The sequence below is a fragment of the Gigantopelta aegis genome, chromosome 3 (assembly GCF_016097555.1).
Source record: "Gigantopelta aegis isolate Gae_Host chromosome 3, Gae_host_genome, whole genome shotgun sequence".
NCBI classification, from domain to species: Eukaryota; Metazoa; Mollusca; class Gastropoda; order Neomphalida; family Peltospiridae; genus Gigantopelta; species Gigantopelta aegis.
Window position 1 is genome coordinate 50,988,699 of NC_054701.1, and position 16,466 is coordinate 51,005,164.

The 16,466-nt window shown below is 38.8% G+C and overlaps 1 protein-coding gene across 3 annotated transcripts in view; it reads right to left on the bottom strand.

Moving 5' to 3' along the window:
• Window positions 1-11,605: 11,605 nt before the first annotated feature.
• The window catches only part of LOC121368199 (peroxisomal targeting signal 2 receptor-like), a 38,250-nt gene continuing 33,389 nt past the window's right edge, over window positions 11,606-16,466 (bottom strand). For all 3 annotated transcript variants that reach the window (XM_041492829.1, XM_041492828.1, XM_041492830.1), the window contains exons 8-9: window positions 12,582-12,674; window positions 11,606-12,369 (exon numbers count right to left, since the gene is read on the bottom strand). In XM_041492829.1, the coding sequence (XP_041348763.1) occupies window positions 12,250-12,369; window positions 12,582-12,674 (213 nt within the window). In that variant the 3' untranslated portion in view covers window positions 11,606-12,249. The remainder of the gene's footprint in view (window positions 12,370-12,581; window positions 12,675-16,466) is intronic.

Below are 16,466 nucleotides of genomic sequence, written 5' to 3' on the forward strand. Positions count from 1 at the left end.
CATAGTATCACTCATAATGTTTAAAATTATATATTATAACATTAAATAATTATTAAGTATGTAACAGCAATATCAGTATATTGCATGAATAAAATAAAAAAAAGCCTGCTGAATGTTGTCAATTGTGATTCAGTTTGTTAACATCTTCTTTCAGTTACACGAAGAGAGTGAGGCACACAAGACGACTGTCCTAAAGAAAATGGGAAGAAGCTACCCCAAGGACAACATAATAATTATAATTCAATTACAACAGTTTCTAATAAAACTAATACAAGTCCACGATTTTAATCTGTTTCGACTTTTTCTGTCAGTTTCCTCCGACTCTGTCTTCTGAGCTGTCCACACCATCGCCTACCTGTCTCAACTTCCTCCACGGTTGCAGTCTCTGTGTATTTCCTTGCACCCACCTGGCATGCTCGTCCTTTGCCGCTAATAAAGCTGGTCTGACCCACGGCACTAACTAACGACCGCCGGTAGTAGGGATGCATAGTAGGTGGTTACAAGTGCCTCTTAACAATGCCAGAAGTAATTACTGAACACTTCCCGAAGTGGTCAGACTAAGCCCACAGCTAAAAGCTGATTGGGAATGGCAGGTGTGTGGCACAGATAGCCACAAGAGACAAGCACCTGTCTCGGTTGGAGAGACAAGGACTGGGATGTGGAGGTGGACAGCGAAAGAATTTGAAAGATAGGAAGAGTTGTCAGATCGGGAAGAAATGAGATGGAATTCAAAGGAGAGAAAGGGAAGGGGGCACTGGGATAAAAAAAAAACAAAAAAAAAAAACCCACCTTCCCCCAGTGTTGTTATTATTGTTTGTATGATATGATAACATGTTTTTAAACTGCAATTTAAGTAAGTTCTTTTTTTAACAAAATTCGGTCGCGGGCCATTCAAAAATTGTACGGGCGAATCAAAGTGTTGCTGTGAGTGTCCACTCAAAACAAATCCCAAGTACATACCCTGATATGGTACTGCTACACACGGACTCCTACGATACCCTCGATTTCCCGAAATCTTATAAATCCGCCATAGGTAGAAAAATTCGTACGGGGCCCCGATGAATATGTCACTGTAGCATTGTCGTTACCTCAATTTTATGATGGGTGTGGTCTTTCATACATTCTGCGTTTGTGACGTTCACATGGGACGTATTTCGATGGTATTAAACAAATTACAAATATTCACTTCCTGGTGGGAATTTTACATTTGATGGCAACCAAGGTAAGTAATTACAACATTTTTATTATTTTATTTTACTTTGTATTGGACAAAGTCAACACTGATGTCATTAAATTTATGCGGTTGTTGGATTGAACATGCGCAGTAGTGTTTTCCTGTTAATGGAACGGAATTTGATAGGTCCAGGATACGTTATTTTTAACTCGGTTACTAATCAATTTAATGTATACAACATTACAAGCTATATTGTTGGACAAAAAACATAACGTTTTAAAATTGTTTAATAAAATCAAATATGGCGACAAAAAACACATGACTAAAATTATCAGCAAAATCTCTGAAAGTGTCATCGTCATTTAGAAATAGAACAAGTGTGGAGAGTATAAATGTATGTGTATATATATATAGATGTATGAATATATGTACAATGTACATATGTCGGGTTAGAATATTATGTTATTAGATATTGAGATCACTGGCGCAGGGGATAATTAAATCATTGTGGCATTACCTCATACACTTGTCTCATGTATGTATGTATGTGTGTATGTATGTATGCATGTATGCATGCATGCATGTATGTGTTGCAGTTTGTCTGTCTGTCACTATATGTTTGTCTGTCTGTTTGTATATGTATGTATGTGTGTGTGTGTGTGTTTATATGTATGTATGCACATGTACGTTTGTATGAATGCATGTGTGTATCTGTGTGTGTGTGTGTGTCTCTCTCTCTCTCTCTGTGTGTGTGTGTGTGTGTGTGTGTATGTGTGTTCATGCATGTATGTATATGCACGTGTGTGTATATGCGTGTATACGCGCGTATGTGTTTGTGTGTATGCCCCCCCCCCCCCCCCCCCCCCGCGCGTGTCCTCAATTACTATCCATTGCGGATCTAGAACGAGAAAACAACAGTGTCAGTCTCTTCCTAAAGAGAGGGTTGAACGCCGTGTACAGAAAGAAATTAATCGCGTGGTTCACCAGCTCTTCCAGAACTTGAGTGATTTTGCCAACGACGACGCCCAGTGTATCTGTGACGTGCTGCGAGCGGCGGGCGAACTTGATATTTCTGTGCACGATGGAGGGCAGCACGAGGAAGATGTAGGCCACGTGGATGCTCACCAACATGGCAGACGCTCGCTTGTATTTGTTGTCTTCCTGGCCAGTTGCCATGTCTCTCCTCTGACGGGCGTACCTCAGCAGCGCCACACAGATGATGGGCGTCAGGATGAGCAGAATCGTCATGGGAAGGATTCCCAGCAGGATCGACCCGGCGATCACGTAGATCTGGTTGCGACTCTTCAGTTCGGGACTGTTGAGCGTCTGCTTGCAGACCGATTTGGATATCCCCACCGGTATGACTGACGTCGCGCAGTACACGGCCCCGAGCAGCCAGACGGCCACGACGACGCGGATCGTGTTGTTCCGCGTGCATATCAGCTTGGCCTTCAGAGGGAAGCAGATGATAATGAATCGCTCCACACACACCAGCACGACGCACCAGGACGAGTTGATTTTACAGATTCGCCGGATGAAGTGGAAGATCTTGCAGCCGACGTTGTTCACAGACCGGACATCAAAGCCGATCAGACTGATGACGAAGTCTTTGTTCAGGGCTGTCATCAACAGAACCATGGTGTCGGCTACTGCCAACGAGGCCAGCGTTACACTCCAGCTCATCCGACTGAATGGCTCCGTTGTCATGGCTACGAGAGTAATGATATTGCCGACAACCCCCACTGCAAGAGCTATAGGCACCGTTACCACATCCACATAGTCTCGTGCAGCACCCGGCGGTTCTGTTTCCATTGTGTTAGTTGTACCAAGCTCTGGGAATGAAGTGTCGACCCCAGCAAAGACTGTTGTGTTATCACTAGGCACCGGGATGTCTGAGCTTGACGGACTCGTTGCTTCGAAACCTGGTGGGAGAGAATGACCGGAGAGAGTAACATACCCATCGCTTGAAGTGGAACTGTCATGTGGGGAGCCTTCCGCCTCATCCGTGTATCCCAGCTCGGAAGGTGAGGTTCTTCCTGGGTTCTCGTCTCGAGGAAGTAATGTGTCATTCCAGTTACCTTCTACAGTAGTTTCTTCATAACGTGTCACTGTGCTCTGTTCAGGTCTGGACTCCGTAAATGATGACCTTCGATTATCTTCAGTTGAAGTAATTATGGTCTTGTCAGTGTCCCCTGGTCCAGTGCTGTATCCATCGAGAACACTAGCCGATGTAATTGTCTGCGACCCCACCGTTCCGTCCAAATATGTGTGTGCGATTCCTATCAGCGCCAACAACAAGCTTGAAAACTTTCCATTTGCCATTCTGAAAATACAAAACAATTATCTTTGATTTTAATTTGACACAAGAGCAGTTGTTTGTTTATTAATGTTTATTGTCTAATTCCTGATAACGCAAACTGTTTTATCAGCTATAATGTGAGGGGATTATTATTATTATTATTATTATTATTATTATTATTATTATTGTTGTTGTTGTTGTGTTGGTGGCAATTTTAATACAAATTACCGGAAGGGAGGTACTTGAATACGCCATATTGCTTCATAGTCTTTGAAAAAACGCGCACCAAGTTAACTTAAAATTGCCTGCATCTCCCTAATTTAATAGACGTTTCTCTCCTTTGGCTTAGAAAACCGCCAGAGATTGCAATATCCAGTCTTTCGTTAAGTTACTTCCCCATTTAGCTATGTTTTGCTATTAATGGATGCTATCTCGTGTCTCCGAAAGTGTATATGACCACAGACCACAGTTATTTACGATATTTGTTTTCATATAGCGTTAGTGGCGATAGCACTTTTATTAATATCAGTAGGCCCGTGGATTGTTTTCATACACCTTTGCCTACCTGGGGGCAACATACCCTAAACAGGACAACCTCTGTTGTCCAGCCCTTTTTTTCCAGAATATTGATTTAAACAAACACACACCTGGCCGAACTACACCCAATTTACATTAAAAACGTACTACATTTGAATGGGCTGGAATTACCACAAAACAGTCTTCAATGTTATCAAGTTACACATGTTTGCAAACTACATGCTCTCCCCTGTCAACTTCAGTCGAATAGTTGTCACTTCTGCCATACAATAATCACAGTCAAACAGAAGACTACTTGCGCGGATATAATTCCTGTGAACCCAGTGAGAAGGCCAGCTGACTGTGGTCCTGTTAAATACCTCATATTGTTAACTGAAAGGTGACAGCAAACATTTCGTCTTATTTTCTACATCAAACACAGTTACTGTAATTCAGACAGCAAGCTTTCCATTCGTCCGTTGCTTGTTAACTTTGAGCAATATTTCGCAAATTCTTGAAAGCATATGACATTGTATTTATAAGTATTTAATTCCTTGCAGCTATGTTGTTGCTTTTGAAACGATAAATGTTTACATTATTGCAATGATGGGCGAGAACAATACGCGTTACAGATATCTATCGTCTAGATGGGTCACTTGTGTCCTGATATAGTGTTAGACGTTCACGTTTCGGCTACTAACCTAAAATGTGGTCCTAGGTTGTTTCAGGATATACTATTTTAAAATACACGAGAAGCATTTTGGGTGTCTCACATAAAGCACTAAAATCTTATTGACAAAACCGTAATACGTCAAGGCTGTTTTTCTACACAGTGCAGTCCAATGGGCGTTTGGCTAAATAGTGGTTGATATCTAGTGGCTCGCCTATAGAAGGACAGCCATTCCCGAAGAGATTCTTTACTGCAGATTTCCTTTTTTCACCGCCATAAGAGGTCTGCTACTCTCAGACCAGTTTACTGAATTAAAACTAACACAGCACAGAGCTCATTGAAATAAGTACAGCTGTTACGACATATAGTCATAAAACATTGTCAAAACAGTGATCATACCAGGTGTTCGCGAAAGATGAGGATATCCTGCCCCACCCATGGCGCCCGACATAACTAAACATCTTGACATTTCCATAATACATTTCCTTTACTTCCGCTCGCTAGTCAGGAGGCAAAGAAGCTGCTTTGGCAGCTTGAGAACAGATTTGGATTACTAGTGTTCAGTGATTAGATCTAGAGCGGCTGATAGATGTATTCAGACATAGTACTCCCATAGAATATACACCACCCTGGCATTGTTATATACAATCGACCCTGTATATTACTAGTGTTCAGTGATTAGATCTAGAGCGGCTGATAGATGTATTCAGACATAGTACTCCCATAGAATATACACCACTCTGGCATTGTTATATACAATCGACCCTGTATATTACTAGTGTTCAGTGATTAGATCTAGAGCGGCTGATAGATGTATTCAGACATAGTACTCCCATAGAATATACACCACCCTGGCATTGTTATATACAATCGACCCTGTATATTACTAGTGTTCAGTGATTAGATCTAGAGCGGCTGATAGATGTATTCAGACATAGTACTCCCATAGAATATACACCACCCTGGCATTGTTATATACAATCGACCCTGTATATTACTAGTGTTCAGTGATTAGATCTAGAGCGGCTGATACTATGAAATGTATTCAGACATAGTACATTTCCCATAGAATATACACGTTATACCAACCCTGGCAGTTGTTATATACAATCGACCCTGTATATTACTAGTGTTTCAGTGATTACAGAGATCTAGAGCGGCTGATAGAAGTACGTATTCGGACATAGTACTCCCATAGAATATCACAACCCCTGAGGGTCACTTCCTTATATACAACATCGACCCTGTCCGGCGGGGGGCGGGGTGCCGGGGGGCGGGGGGTGCCACTCATAGGACCTGGCAAAAATGGCCGTTAAGGACAGGTGGCTTAGGCCACGCTGAATCGATATTATACAGGTGTGAAAAGTTTATCTATGAAAAAAACTCCAAAATACCTAAACATAGGGTTTACTATGTTTAAAATTAATTATTTTCTTTTTGGAAACTAAAAATGGCGTCAAAAAGTTTATTATAGATTTTATAGGTAAAATTTATTGGAAAAGACGTAAACAATTTAAAATAATACGATTTGGTGTAAGAAAATTGTCCACTTAATTTTATCACCCCGGACTGGGTTACTGGCATCCAGTGATCGAGCCCGGGGGGGTCATGCTTGAAACCTTCGTGGTATAGGAGCATGTTAAAATTTTTAACAAACAAACAAACCTTTTGCGTGTTATTATACATTAATAGGAAAATGGTAAGTTTGCCAATGTGTAATGGCTGAATCACACAGTTTGTGATGTACATGTAAGTTCTGTGTTAACGGGCGTCTTGCTGCAGTGGAGCATGTGCCTGTTTTGTTTTAGGCCACTACATACACCGTTATGGCAAAGTCAACTGTCCATTAGACAAAAAAAAGTGGCCATTGTATTGTGTGGCCGTTATAGCAGGTTTCACCGTTCATTTCGGTCAAACATTTGTGGTCGATGGCTGCATTAATATTGAACAGGAGGCTGTTATATACAGGTAAAATAAAGAAGGAAATGCATTAGGCGGGATTTATGGTGGCCGTTATGTGCAGGTGCCTGATATATACAGGTGTCCGTTAGACCAGTCTCGACTGTACATATAGAGAGAGTATTCGTCACGAGTTTTTTTTTTTTTAATATAAAAAATATCAATCGAGTCTACGTTAATCGGTATTTGTCGAGGCTCTGCCGAGATATACCGATCAGCTTGACGTGGCTGATATTTTACGTACTGACATGGTCCTATTTTATTATTCATAAAAATAATATTATGGATAATATGGATAATAAATAAATTATTACACTCGCGTGTGAATCGTACTGATTTTACAAAACTCGAGTCAGGATTCATGTATTACTCTCGCTTTCGCTATGGCAATACAAGAATCCTGACAATCCTGACACACTAACTGGTATAATAACCTCTATATACTTTCAGTAATACGTACAATGCATATTATCCTCTTATTGTATGGCCAGTCATGGCTGTACTTATAAATTATATATACAATATTACCAACCCTAAATCTGACTGGGAAGGAAGGAAGAAAGGAAGGACATGTTTTATTTAACGACGCACTCAACACATTTTATTTACAGTTATATGACGTCAGACATGGCCAAGGACCACACAGACATTGAGAGAGGAAACCCGCTGTCGCCACTTCATGGGCTACTCTTTTCGATTAGCAGCAAGGGATGCTTTATATACACCATCCCACAGACAGGGTAGTACATATCACGGCCTTTGATATGCCAGTCGTGGTGCACTGGCTGGAACGAGAAATAGCCCAATAGGTCCACCGACAGGGGAATCTGACTGGGATTACCAATTATCAATCTGAAAAATATCGGTATATTAAAACAATATTATTTTAGTACGTCGAGATCAGATAAAATTATATATTGTGTACCCAAGGTAGCGGACTTGAAACGTAATTGAATATAAGCACAAGAATAAATTAAAGACGCTTACCTACCTTTGTCTACCTTCACGTGTCCATCTGCGTCTGATGCTGATCAACACTCGATGATTTCTTTATATATGTTGTTGCAAGCCAAGACAGTGGAACTGATTGAAGATAATTGTGATTTGTAATTACCGAATTTATCGGAGTGTGTTGCAGCTGTTAACACTTGACAGCACTGACGGAAATCCAAGTAAAACGAAGATAATGGAAAGTGATGAAAAGAAAAAAGAGGAAATGTAGCATGTATGCATGTATGCGTTTGTGTTTGTGTCTGTCTGTGTTAGTGTTAGTGTGTGTGTATATACACACACACACACACACACACACACACACACACACACACACACACACACACGAATAAATTAAAGATGCACACACATAGGATTCACCAAGGGTTTTATTATGGAAAATATCAACTGAGTTTATTATGTTAATAACGTAGGTAATATGACGTCATCGCACATGTTAACTAAACTTATGAAAATGTTACGCTCAGGTGTATTAGTCTTGTTGGCATGTAAATAAATGACCTATTGACAACGTTATTAACCGGGTTAATAATGGTAAATAAAAGGGTTTATGACATGGATGTGTGAGTATACACCTTGAAATTTCTCATGCATCACCTAGTTTTGACTGTGTAGTTTATACGTCGCAAGTAAGTAATTGTGAACATTTTATATTTGTTTACAAAAGACCAAAATTAATGTTCTATGACACTGTCGTTACATCAACATTGATTGTATTCCAGAGAAAAGGACAGAAACTATAAATATGCAGGAACACCTGGTAATTAACTGTGGTGCTGGAATCACACTGATGTGCTTGCCACAAGTAATGCATTCCTGCTATCTCGGTAAATACCTAGTACATATAGAGTATGTAACAACGCTAACATCAGGTTTAAAGTCCGTCGGTACGGGCGGTTACTTCTAGGCGCCTTTTTGGCTGTAATACAATTCAGCTGATACTTAATTAATTTCCAGGTATACATATATATGTGTGTGGACAAAAAATACATTAAATGTAGGTACAAAGTATGACACTGCACATACTAATACGAGAACAGGAAATAGAGTTGTTATGGACAATAGCAGTTACTGAAAAATCCAGGCCAAAAATAAATTAAAGATAGAGTCCTGGGCACCGTTCCACAAAGCCCTAAAATCACCTTAAGTGCACAGCTTCGTGGAACGGGGCCCTGATATTTATCTTTCAGAAAAGGCAGTCGAAAATCCGAGGCTTTTTCACAATGGCTGCCATACGAGTCATTGAACAAGAGGACAAAAACCAACATGGAAAATGACAAGGGAACAAGGAATCTGACAGAACAGGAATCTAGCCTGGTGGTGCAGGCTATTGAAACGAGCGGCGTCTCAGAACCATCTGAAACCCAGCCTGGTGGTGCAGGCTAGTGAAACGAGCGGCGTCTCAGAACCATCTCAAACCCAGCCTGGCGGTGCAGGCTAGTGAAACGAGCGGCGTCTCAGAACCATCTCAAACCCAGCCTGGCGGTGCAGGCTAGTGAAACGAGCAGCGTCTCAGAACCATCTCAAACACAGTTGTGTTTACATACTCAAGAAACCATGAAGCTGTAGCTTAGTAGGCTACACGTATCTATCTATCTGGTATTGTCTGGTTTAATAGTATGCGTATATCTGAGTTAGTTCTGAGTACTAATAATGACAGAATTGATGTGCCATCACACTGTTAGTCCGCATTTTATCTTTTGCCAATTAGCGATAATTAGCTTTGATGTCCCCTTCATCTTAGACTATATTTATTCTGAGAAGCATTAATGTTGAAGGTCATAAACATTGTTGTTGAAATGTTTACTCGTTCGTATCTGCTATTCATTACACGTATGCTTTTACGTTTGTCGATTAACTGAACTGGAATGTAAGAGATCGGGATACAAGCGTGTGGTGAGATTCGGTGTCGTGTATCATCACAATATTGATGTCTCTCACATTAAAACTAAATTAAAAAGATATTAAACTGTCGTGATGTTGTTAAATACACATTCTTGTCAACCTATATTTTCTGTATCACACCGTTCTCGCCCACGTGTGTGTCCTATCAATTTAAACACATCGGTTGGTTGCTTTACAGTTCCCTTTGTAAGAGGTTGGCTGAAGAAAGTCACTCCAGCAAAACATTGTTTGAAGTGTATTTAATTTATTATTGTCTGGACTAAAGTTTAGAGCTATTGTACAGCAAGTTATCGGAATCGCCGATCAAATATTTTATGACATAATTGAGTTTATAGCTTTAAAATTTGCATCGTGATGTCCATTAGGCTCACGTACCGTCATGTATGGAACATTCTGACCAATCAACCATTATGAAGAAAAGAGGAAAAAGAAGAAAAAAAAAAAAAGGAAACGTAAGGAAATTGAAAACATAAGAGTTCTATGGATGATTCAGTTTTTAGTACTGACATACACAGCTAACCTGACAAACTTATCGATATCAGTACATTTGTGCCCGGGAGAGACGTGCTTCAACCTTAATTGGATAGGAGGGAAGGAAATATTTTATTTAACGACGCACTCAACACATTTTATTTACGGTTATATGGCGTCGGACATATGGTTCAGGACCACACAGATATTGAGGGAGGAAACCCGGTGTCGCCACTTCATGGGCTACTCTTTTCGATTAGCATCAAGGGATCTTTTATATGCACTATCCCATAGACAGGATAGCACATACCACGGCCTTTGATGTACCAGTCGTGGTGCACTGGCTGGAACGAGAAATAGTCCAATGGGCCCACTGATGGGAATCGATCCCAGACCGACCGCGCTTCAAGCGAACGCTTTGCCACTGGGTTACGTCTCGCCCCCCTTTAATTGGATAGAGGCACGTTAATATGTTATCCAGTCCAATCAACAGGCACAATTTCATATCACAGAACCTGCGCCAAATGCAGGACCATAACAGCGCACACTAGGTCACACGTAAATCCGACGCATTGCAGTCAAGAACGTTTATCTTAACTCGTGGAGATGTCGAAACAAGTAAACAGACTGGATTCTGTCGAGTCAAAACTTTTTTCACGTCTCTATTGAAGTGGATTTGTTAAAATAGAGGTGCAAACACAAAATAATAAGAAAGAAAGAAAAAGAAGAAACAAACAAGTGGCCGACGACATGTTTGAAAAAGTAAAGTTTGTTTTTATTTAACGACGCCGCTAGAGCACATTGATTTTATCATCGGCTATTGGACGTCAAACATATGGTCATTCTAACACTGTTTTTAGAGGAAACCCGCTGTCGCCACATAGGCTACTCTTTTTACGACAGGCAGCAAGGGATCTTTTATTTGCGCTTCCCACAGGCAGGATAGCACAAACCATGGCCTTTGTTGAACCAGTTATGGATCACTGGTCGGTGCAAGTGGTTTACACCTACCCATTGAGCCTTGCGGAGCACTCACTCAGGGTTTGGAGTCGGTATCTCGATTAAAAATCCCATGCCTCGACTGGGAACTATGTGGACAATAGATGCGTATACGTTTATGTATATGTATACTTATTCATATATGTATGTTCACAAGTCACATTATCAATGAAATTAACACTACTCAAATTGATTGATCTGTAACATGTAAATAACTCTTGTTGGCTTAGTCAACGTAAATTGTTTCATTTCGAAAATATGTTCAAATGTTGTTGTTTTTGGTTTGTTTCTTAAATAATAATAATAATAATAATAATAATAATAATAATAAACCTGGTTTCTGATCAAATATAATACTAAACTCATGTCCCTTGTTAATATACCATTTATCTTACAGCGTGTTTAGAACGTACCAAACCGGTTTCTCCTCGTTAGATATGTTTACAAACAACTTAAGTTAAATGGTGTCTAGCAGGCACGAGTTCGGTATTCTCCGTCTATTTCCGTCTGGTCGATAACAGTTACTTTTAAAATACTTTGAAAATAACTTGGGCAAATACGGAGCCTAATGAAGTGTATAATTTAAATAACCACAAAATAATTTCACCTTCAACATTTGTTTTTTTATTTCAACTGAATTTTATTGTAACCAAAACGGTTACAATAAAATTAAAACCACAAATGACTGGTTTTAGGGTTTTGTACCAGCACTTCAACGTATTCGTTTAATACATGTAGAAAGTAACAACAGGAAATAAAAGCAAATTATATACATTCAAAATAATGATAATATGTGTAAACAAACAGCGTGATAACTCCCATGTCGATGATACTTTAATATGTTACCATTATTATAATGATAATCATCGGTTAAAGACGCTCTTTCAGTTCGAACCCCCTTCTCATCGTCATCATGTTCCATTACTACCTCATCTCTGTCATTTCAATCGGGATTCCTCATGATATTCCACTTTAAACAATGTAACAAATCAGAGACATGGCGTATGATTATAAAATGTTTGAGTTCTGGACTCAAGTTGAAAACACCCTAACAATGTCCTTCACAGTAATATAAGCTAACAAAGGTATTTACATGGACACTGTATTATCATGAATACATGGACACTGTATTATCATGAATACATGGACACTGTATTATCATGAATACGTGTACATATAAACTATTGCATTCACATAATCATTTAACTCTGTGTCCTCCAACTTCGTAATTTTCTTTCAAAAAGCTTAACATCGCACAAAATATACAAAGTGACCACTGCCGATTGCTATTCTCGGATTTTTTAATTGATGTTCAATGTCAATGCAAAAGACGCCCTGTGCCAGGTTATATATTTGTCCAATGGTCTGCAAAAAAAAAGAAAAAAAAAAGAGAGACAAAATGTTAGTGATTTTTTAAAAATAATTGATGGAACATTTTCTTGTTTATTCTTGCTTTCATGATTGTGTTGATATGGGGTTTTTGTAAGAGGGGTTGCGACCTGATATTTGGGTTGATATTACTACTTCATTAGGATTAATGTTTCCAGTATAAAATAAAAAACCAGAATGTTACTTACGTTTTGTGACCTTAGATCAATGATATGTACCAGATTCTCCGAACTGCCGCCACCAACAACATGCTCTTTGTTCAGCCATTGTATACAGTATAACTGGAAAACAAGCCATTGCATACAGTATAACTGGAAAACAAGCCATTGTATACAGTATAACTGGAAAACAAGCCATTGCATACAGTATAACTGGAAAACAAGCCATTGCATACAGTATAACTGGAAAGCAAGCCATTGCATACAGTATAACTGAAAAACAAGCCATTGTTTACAGTATATCTGGGAAACAAGCCATTGCATACAGTATAACTGGAAAGCAAGCCATTGCATACAGTATAACTGAAAAACAAGCCATTGTATACAGTATATCTGGGAAACAAGCCATTGTATACAGTATATCTGGGAATCAGGCCATTGCATACAGTATATCTGGGAAACAAGCCATTGTTTACAGTATAACTGGAAAACAAGCCATTGCATACAGTATAACTGGAAAACAAGCCATTGCATACAGTATAACTGAAAAACAAGCCATTGTATACAGTATATCTGGGAAACAAGCCATTGCATACAGTATAACTGGAAAGCAAGCCATTGCATACAGTATAACTGAAAAACAAGCCATTGTATACAGTATATCTGGGAAACAAGCCATTGTATACAGTATATCTGGGAATCAGGCCATTGCATACAGTATATCTGGGAAACAAGCCATTGTATACAGTGTTAACTGGAAAACAAGTCATTGCATATAGTATAATTTGAAAACAAGCCATTGTATACAGTATGACTGGAAAACAAGCCATTGCATACAATATAACTGGAAAGCAAGCCATTGCATATAGTATATCTGGGAAACAAGCCATTACATACAGTATGACTAGAGAGCAAGCCATTGCATACTCTACATTTGGATTTCGCTTGTTCAATACTGGATTTCATTTTTTCAGAATGTTGTGTCGGTTAGGATTCCATCTGCCACGAAAGACCATTATATAATTTTGTGAAGAAACTGTGACTGTTTCAGGGTTAACGGAGACACTAAATGTATATTGTCAAGATAAAATGACAAGATACATTTCTACATTTTCCGTTACTATTTTTATACTAGTTACGATCAGCAAACTAAAACTATATAATTGCTAAAAGTTATTTATTCTATTTGCAGTTAATTGTTTTGATTTTTAAAAATCGTTTTGAAAAGGAAATGTTTTATTTAACGACGCACTCAACACATTTTATTTACGGTTATATGGTGTCAGACATATGGTTAAGGACTACACAGATATTGAGAGAGAAAACCCGCTGTCGCCACTTCATGGGCTACTCTTTTCGATTAGCAGCAAGGGATCTTTTTTATGCATAAACCCGCTGTCGCCACTTCATGGGCTACTCTTTTCGATTAGCAGCAAGGGATCTTTTTTATGCATAAACCCGCTGTCGCCACTTCATGGGCTACTCTTTTCCATTAGCAGCAAGGGATTTTTTTTATGCATCACCCCACAGAGGATAACACATACCACGGCGGTTTTTTATATATACCAGTCGTGGTGCACTGGCTGGAGCGAGAAATAGCCCAATGGGCCCACCGACAGGGATCGATCCCAAACCGATCGCGCATCAAGCGAACGCTTTACCACTGGGATACGTCCTGCCCTAAAACCGTTTTGAAAAGACATTTTAATTACAAAAATATATTTGTTATTATTGAAGAACTAGTTTGTTTTGGTATGTAGATACTATAAGCCCTTCAACACGAAAGGACACACTGCTCGGGAAACGCACGCACGCACGCACGCACACACACATATATATACACACACACACATATATGCATGCATACATACATAAATACATACATACAAACAGAGCCGGTTTATCCTAGCAGCACATGTAGCACGTACTACGGGCCCCGTTATTATTTTTCCCAGGTCATTTTTCTCCTCTCCCCGAGGGAGTTGCAGAATATATATCCTGGGAAGGGGGTCCCGCTGTTATTTGTGCTACAGGCCTCGCGGATCTTTAAAGCAAACATATATATATATATATATATATATATATATATATATTACTAAAAGCATAATGTATATAATCCTAACAATGTGTTGTACGTGAAGGCTTTAATAGTACATTTGTCTGCATGTCAAAACACATAAAATGCATGAAACCTCGCGTGCTCAAACTCTTGTCATAAACCTGATAATCGATATATAAAAGCCTATCTCTGAATCAGTTTATGTAAATTTATTATCTTCCGCTTCCCCAACACAATCTAAAAACATTTCGTCACACCACGTGACCAATACAGCTAAATTAAAATTATTTAGCTACTTGATGCACCCCGCTATGAAACTTAACAAATGTGATATAATCATCATTCTTTGGAGTTCTTTGTTAAAATGTCCAATTAAAAACAAGATCCCACTTCAATTCAGAACGATTACAGTGTCTGCGCTTAACGTTTTTTTGTAGTTGCCATACGGGCAAGTGGTGACAGCACTTTCACTTGCCCGGATCTATTTTCACTTGCCCGAATAATATTTTCTTAAAAAACAACAGTATTGCAACAGATTATAAGAGAAAACACGAAAAAAAAAAAAAAATCGGTAAAAAACTTTACTGTGGGACCGTTAAGTTCGAACCCTGCGATTACGTAGCTCGGAAAAAAATATGAACAGCATACACTTTATAAGAATACGAATTTTGGGAGAGGCTGTAAATACATGCAACTCATATGTCATTACGTTTATCTTGATCAAGACTGGTTTTAGGGTTGGGGTTTTGTTCCTGTTGTACTTTTAACCAAATTTATTTTATACTATATTATCTTACTAGAAGATGTAAACATGGGAGTCTAAAAGGTAATCAGTAATATACTTATGAAAAAAAAGTTATCATTTGAACTATTACCAAGAAAATCATTCATACATGCATTCAAATACCCTACAAAAAATATGGCGATCAATCTACATGTACCAAAGATTCTAACATTCAAACATATTGGTGAAGAGAAACAAATTGGGCCTCGAATGTAGTCCCACGCTGTATAATGACGTCACACTGTTAAACCATTTTGTCAGTTAAACAATAAATGGTTAACTGTTGAAATAAACAAGAGACTGTGGCCAGCCACTCTCTTTTTTATATTAGGTAGAAGACCACAGTTATTTGTGAATCTTCAGTTGAGATTTATGCATACCAGCCCATGACAGTATAACTGGAAAACAGGCCATTGTAAACAGCATAACTGGAAACCGGTTAAAGTAAAAAGCCAGTAGCAGGCAATTGTTTCCTCGCCCATCACAGCTGGGGACAGGTGTAGCCATAGGGGGCTATGGTTTAAACATAAAGAAAGATACACGTATTTTTAGCCTCATCAAGGAAATTACAAAAAGGGTCATAATTATAAATAGGACTTATTTGAAATAATTTTAGTTAAATGTTTTTATTACCCCAGCAGGGACTCATAACGGGGAAAATAAATTATCATGCATTAGTTTAACGTACACTACTATTGGACGATTTGATGTCAACAAACCAATCACCTTGTTGGTACTGTATATGACGTCGTCACGGTTTGGCAAAGCACACAAAATGATGTCACATAGTTTAAAGAGTTTGCGTTTACGTCTTTCTGGTTTCAGTGTTAAACTTGTAATAAAATTGTTGTTTAATGCAATTCATTATAGATTTTTTTTTACAGAATATATAGAGCTTTTGGTTTTGAAAATGATCTGTGAACTGTGAATAAAATACAAAGTAAAAGCAATACCCAGAACAGTAAAGTAGTTTACGTCGTTTCTATATAGATGGACGTGTCGCCGATGTAGGCTATATCGAAAAAAAGAAAGAAAAAAGGCTTTTAAAAAACCCAACCAAATAGCTGGCGTA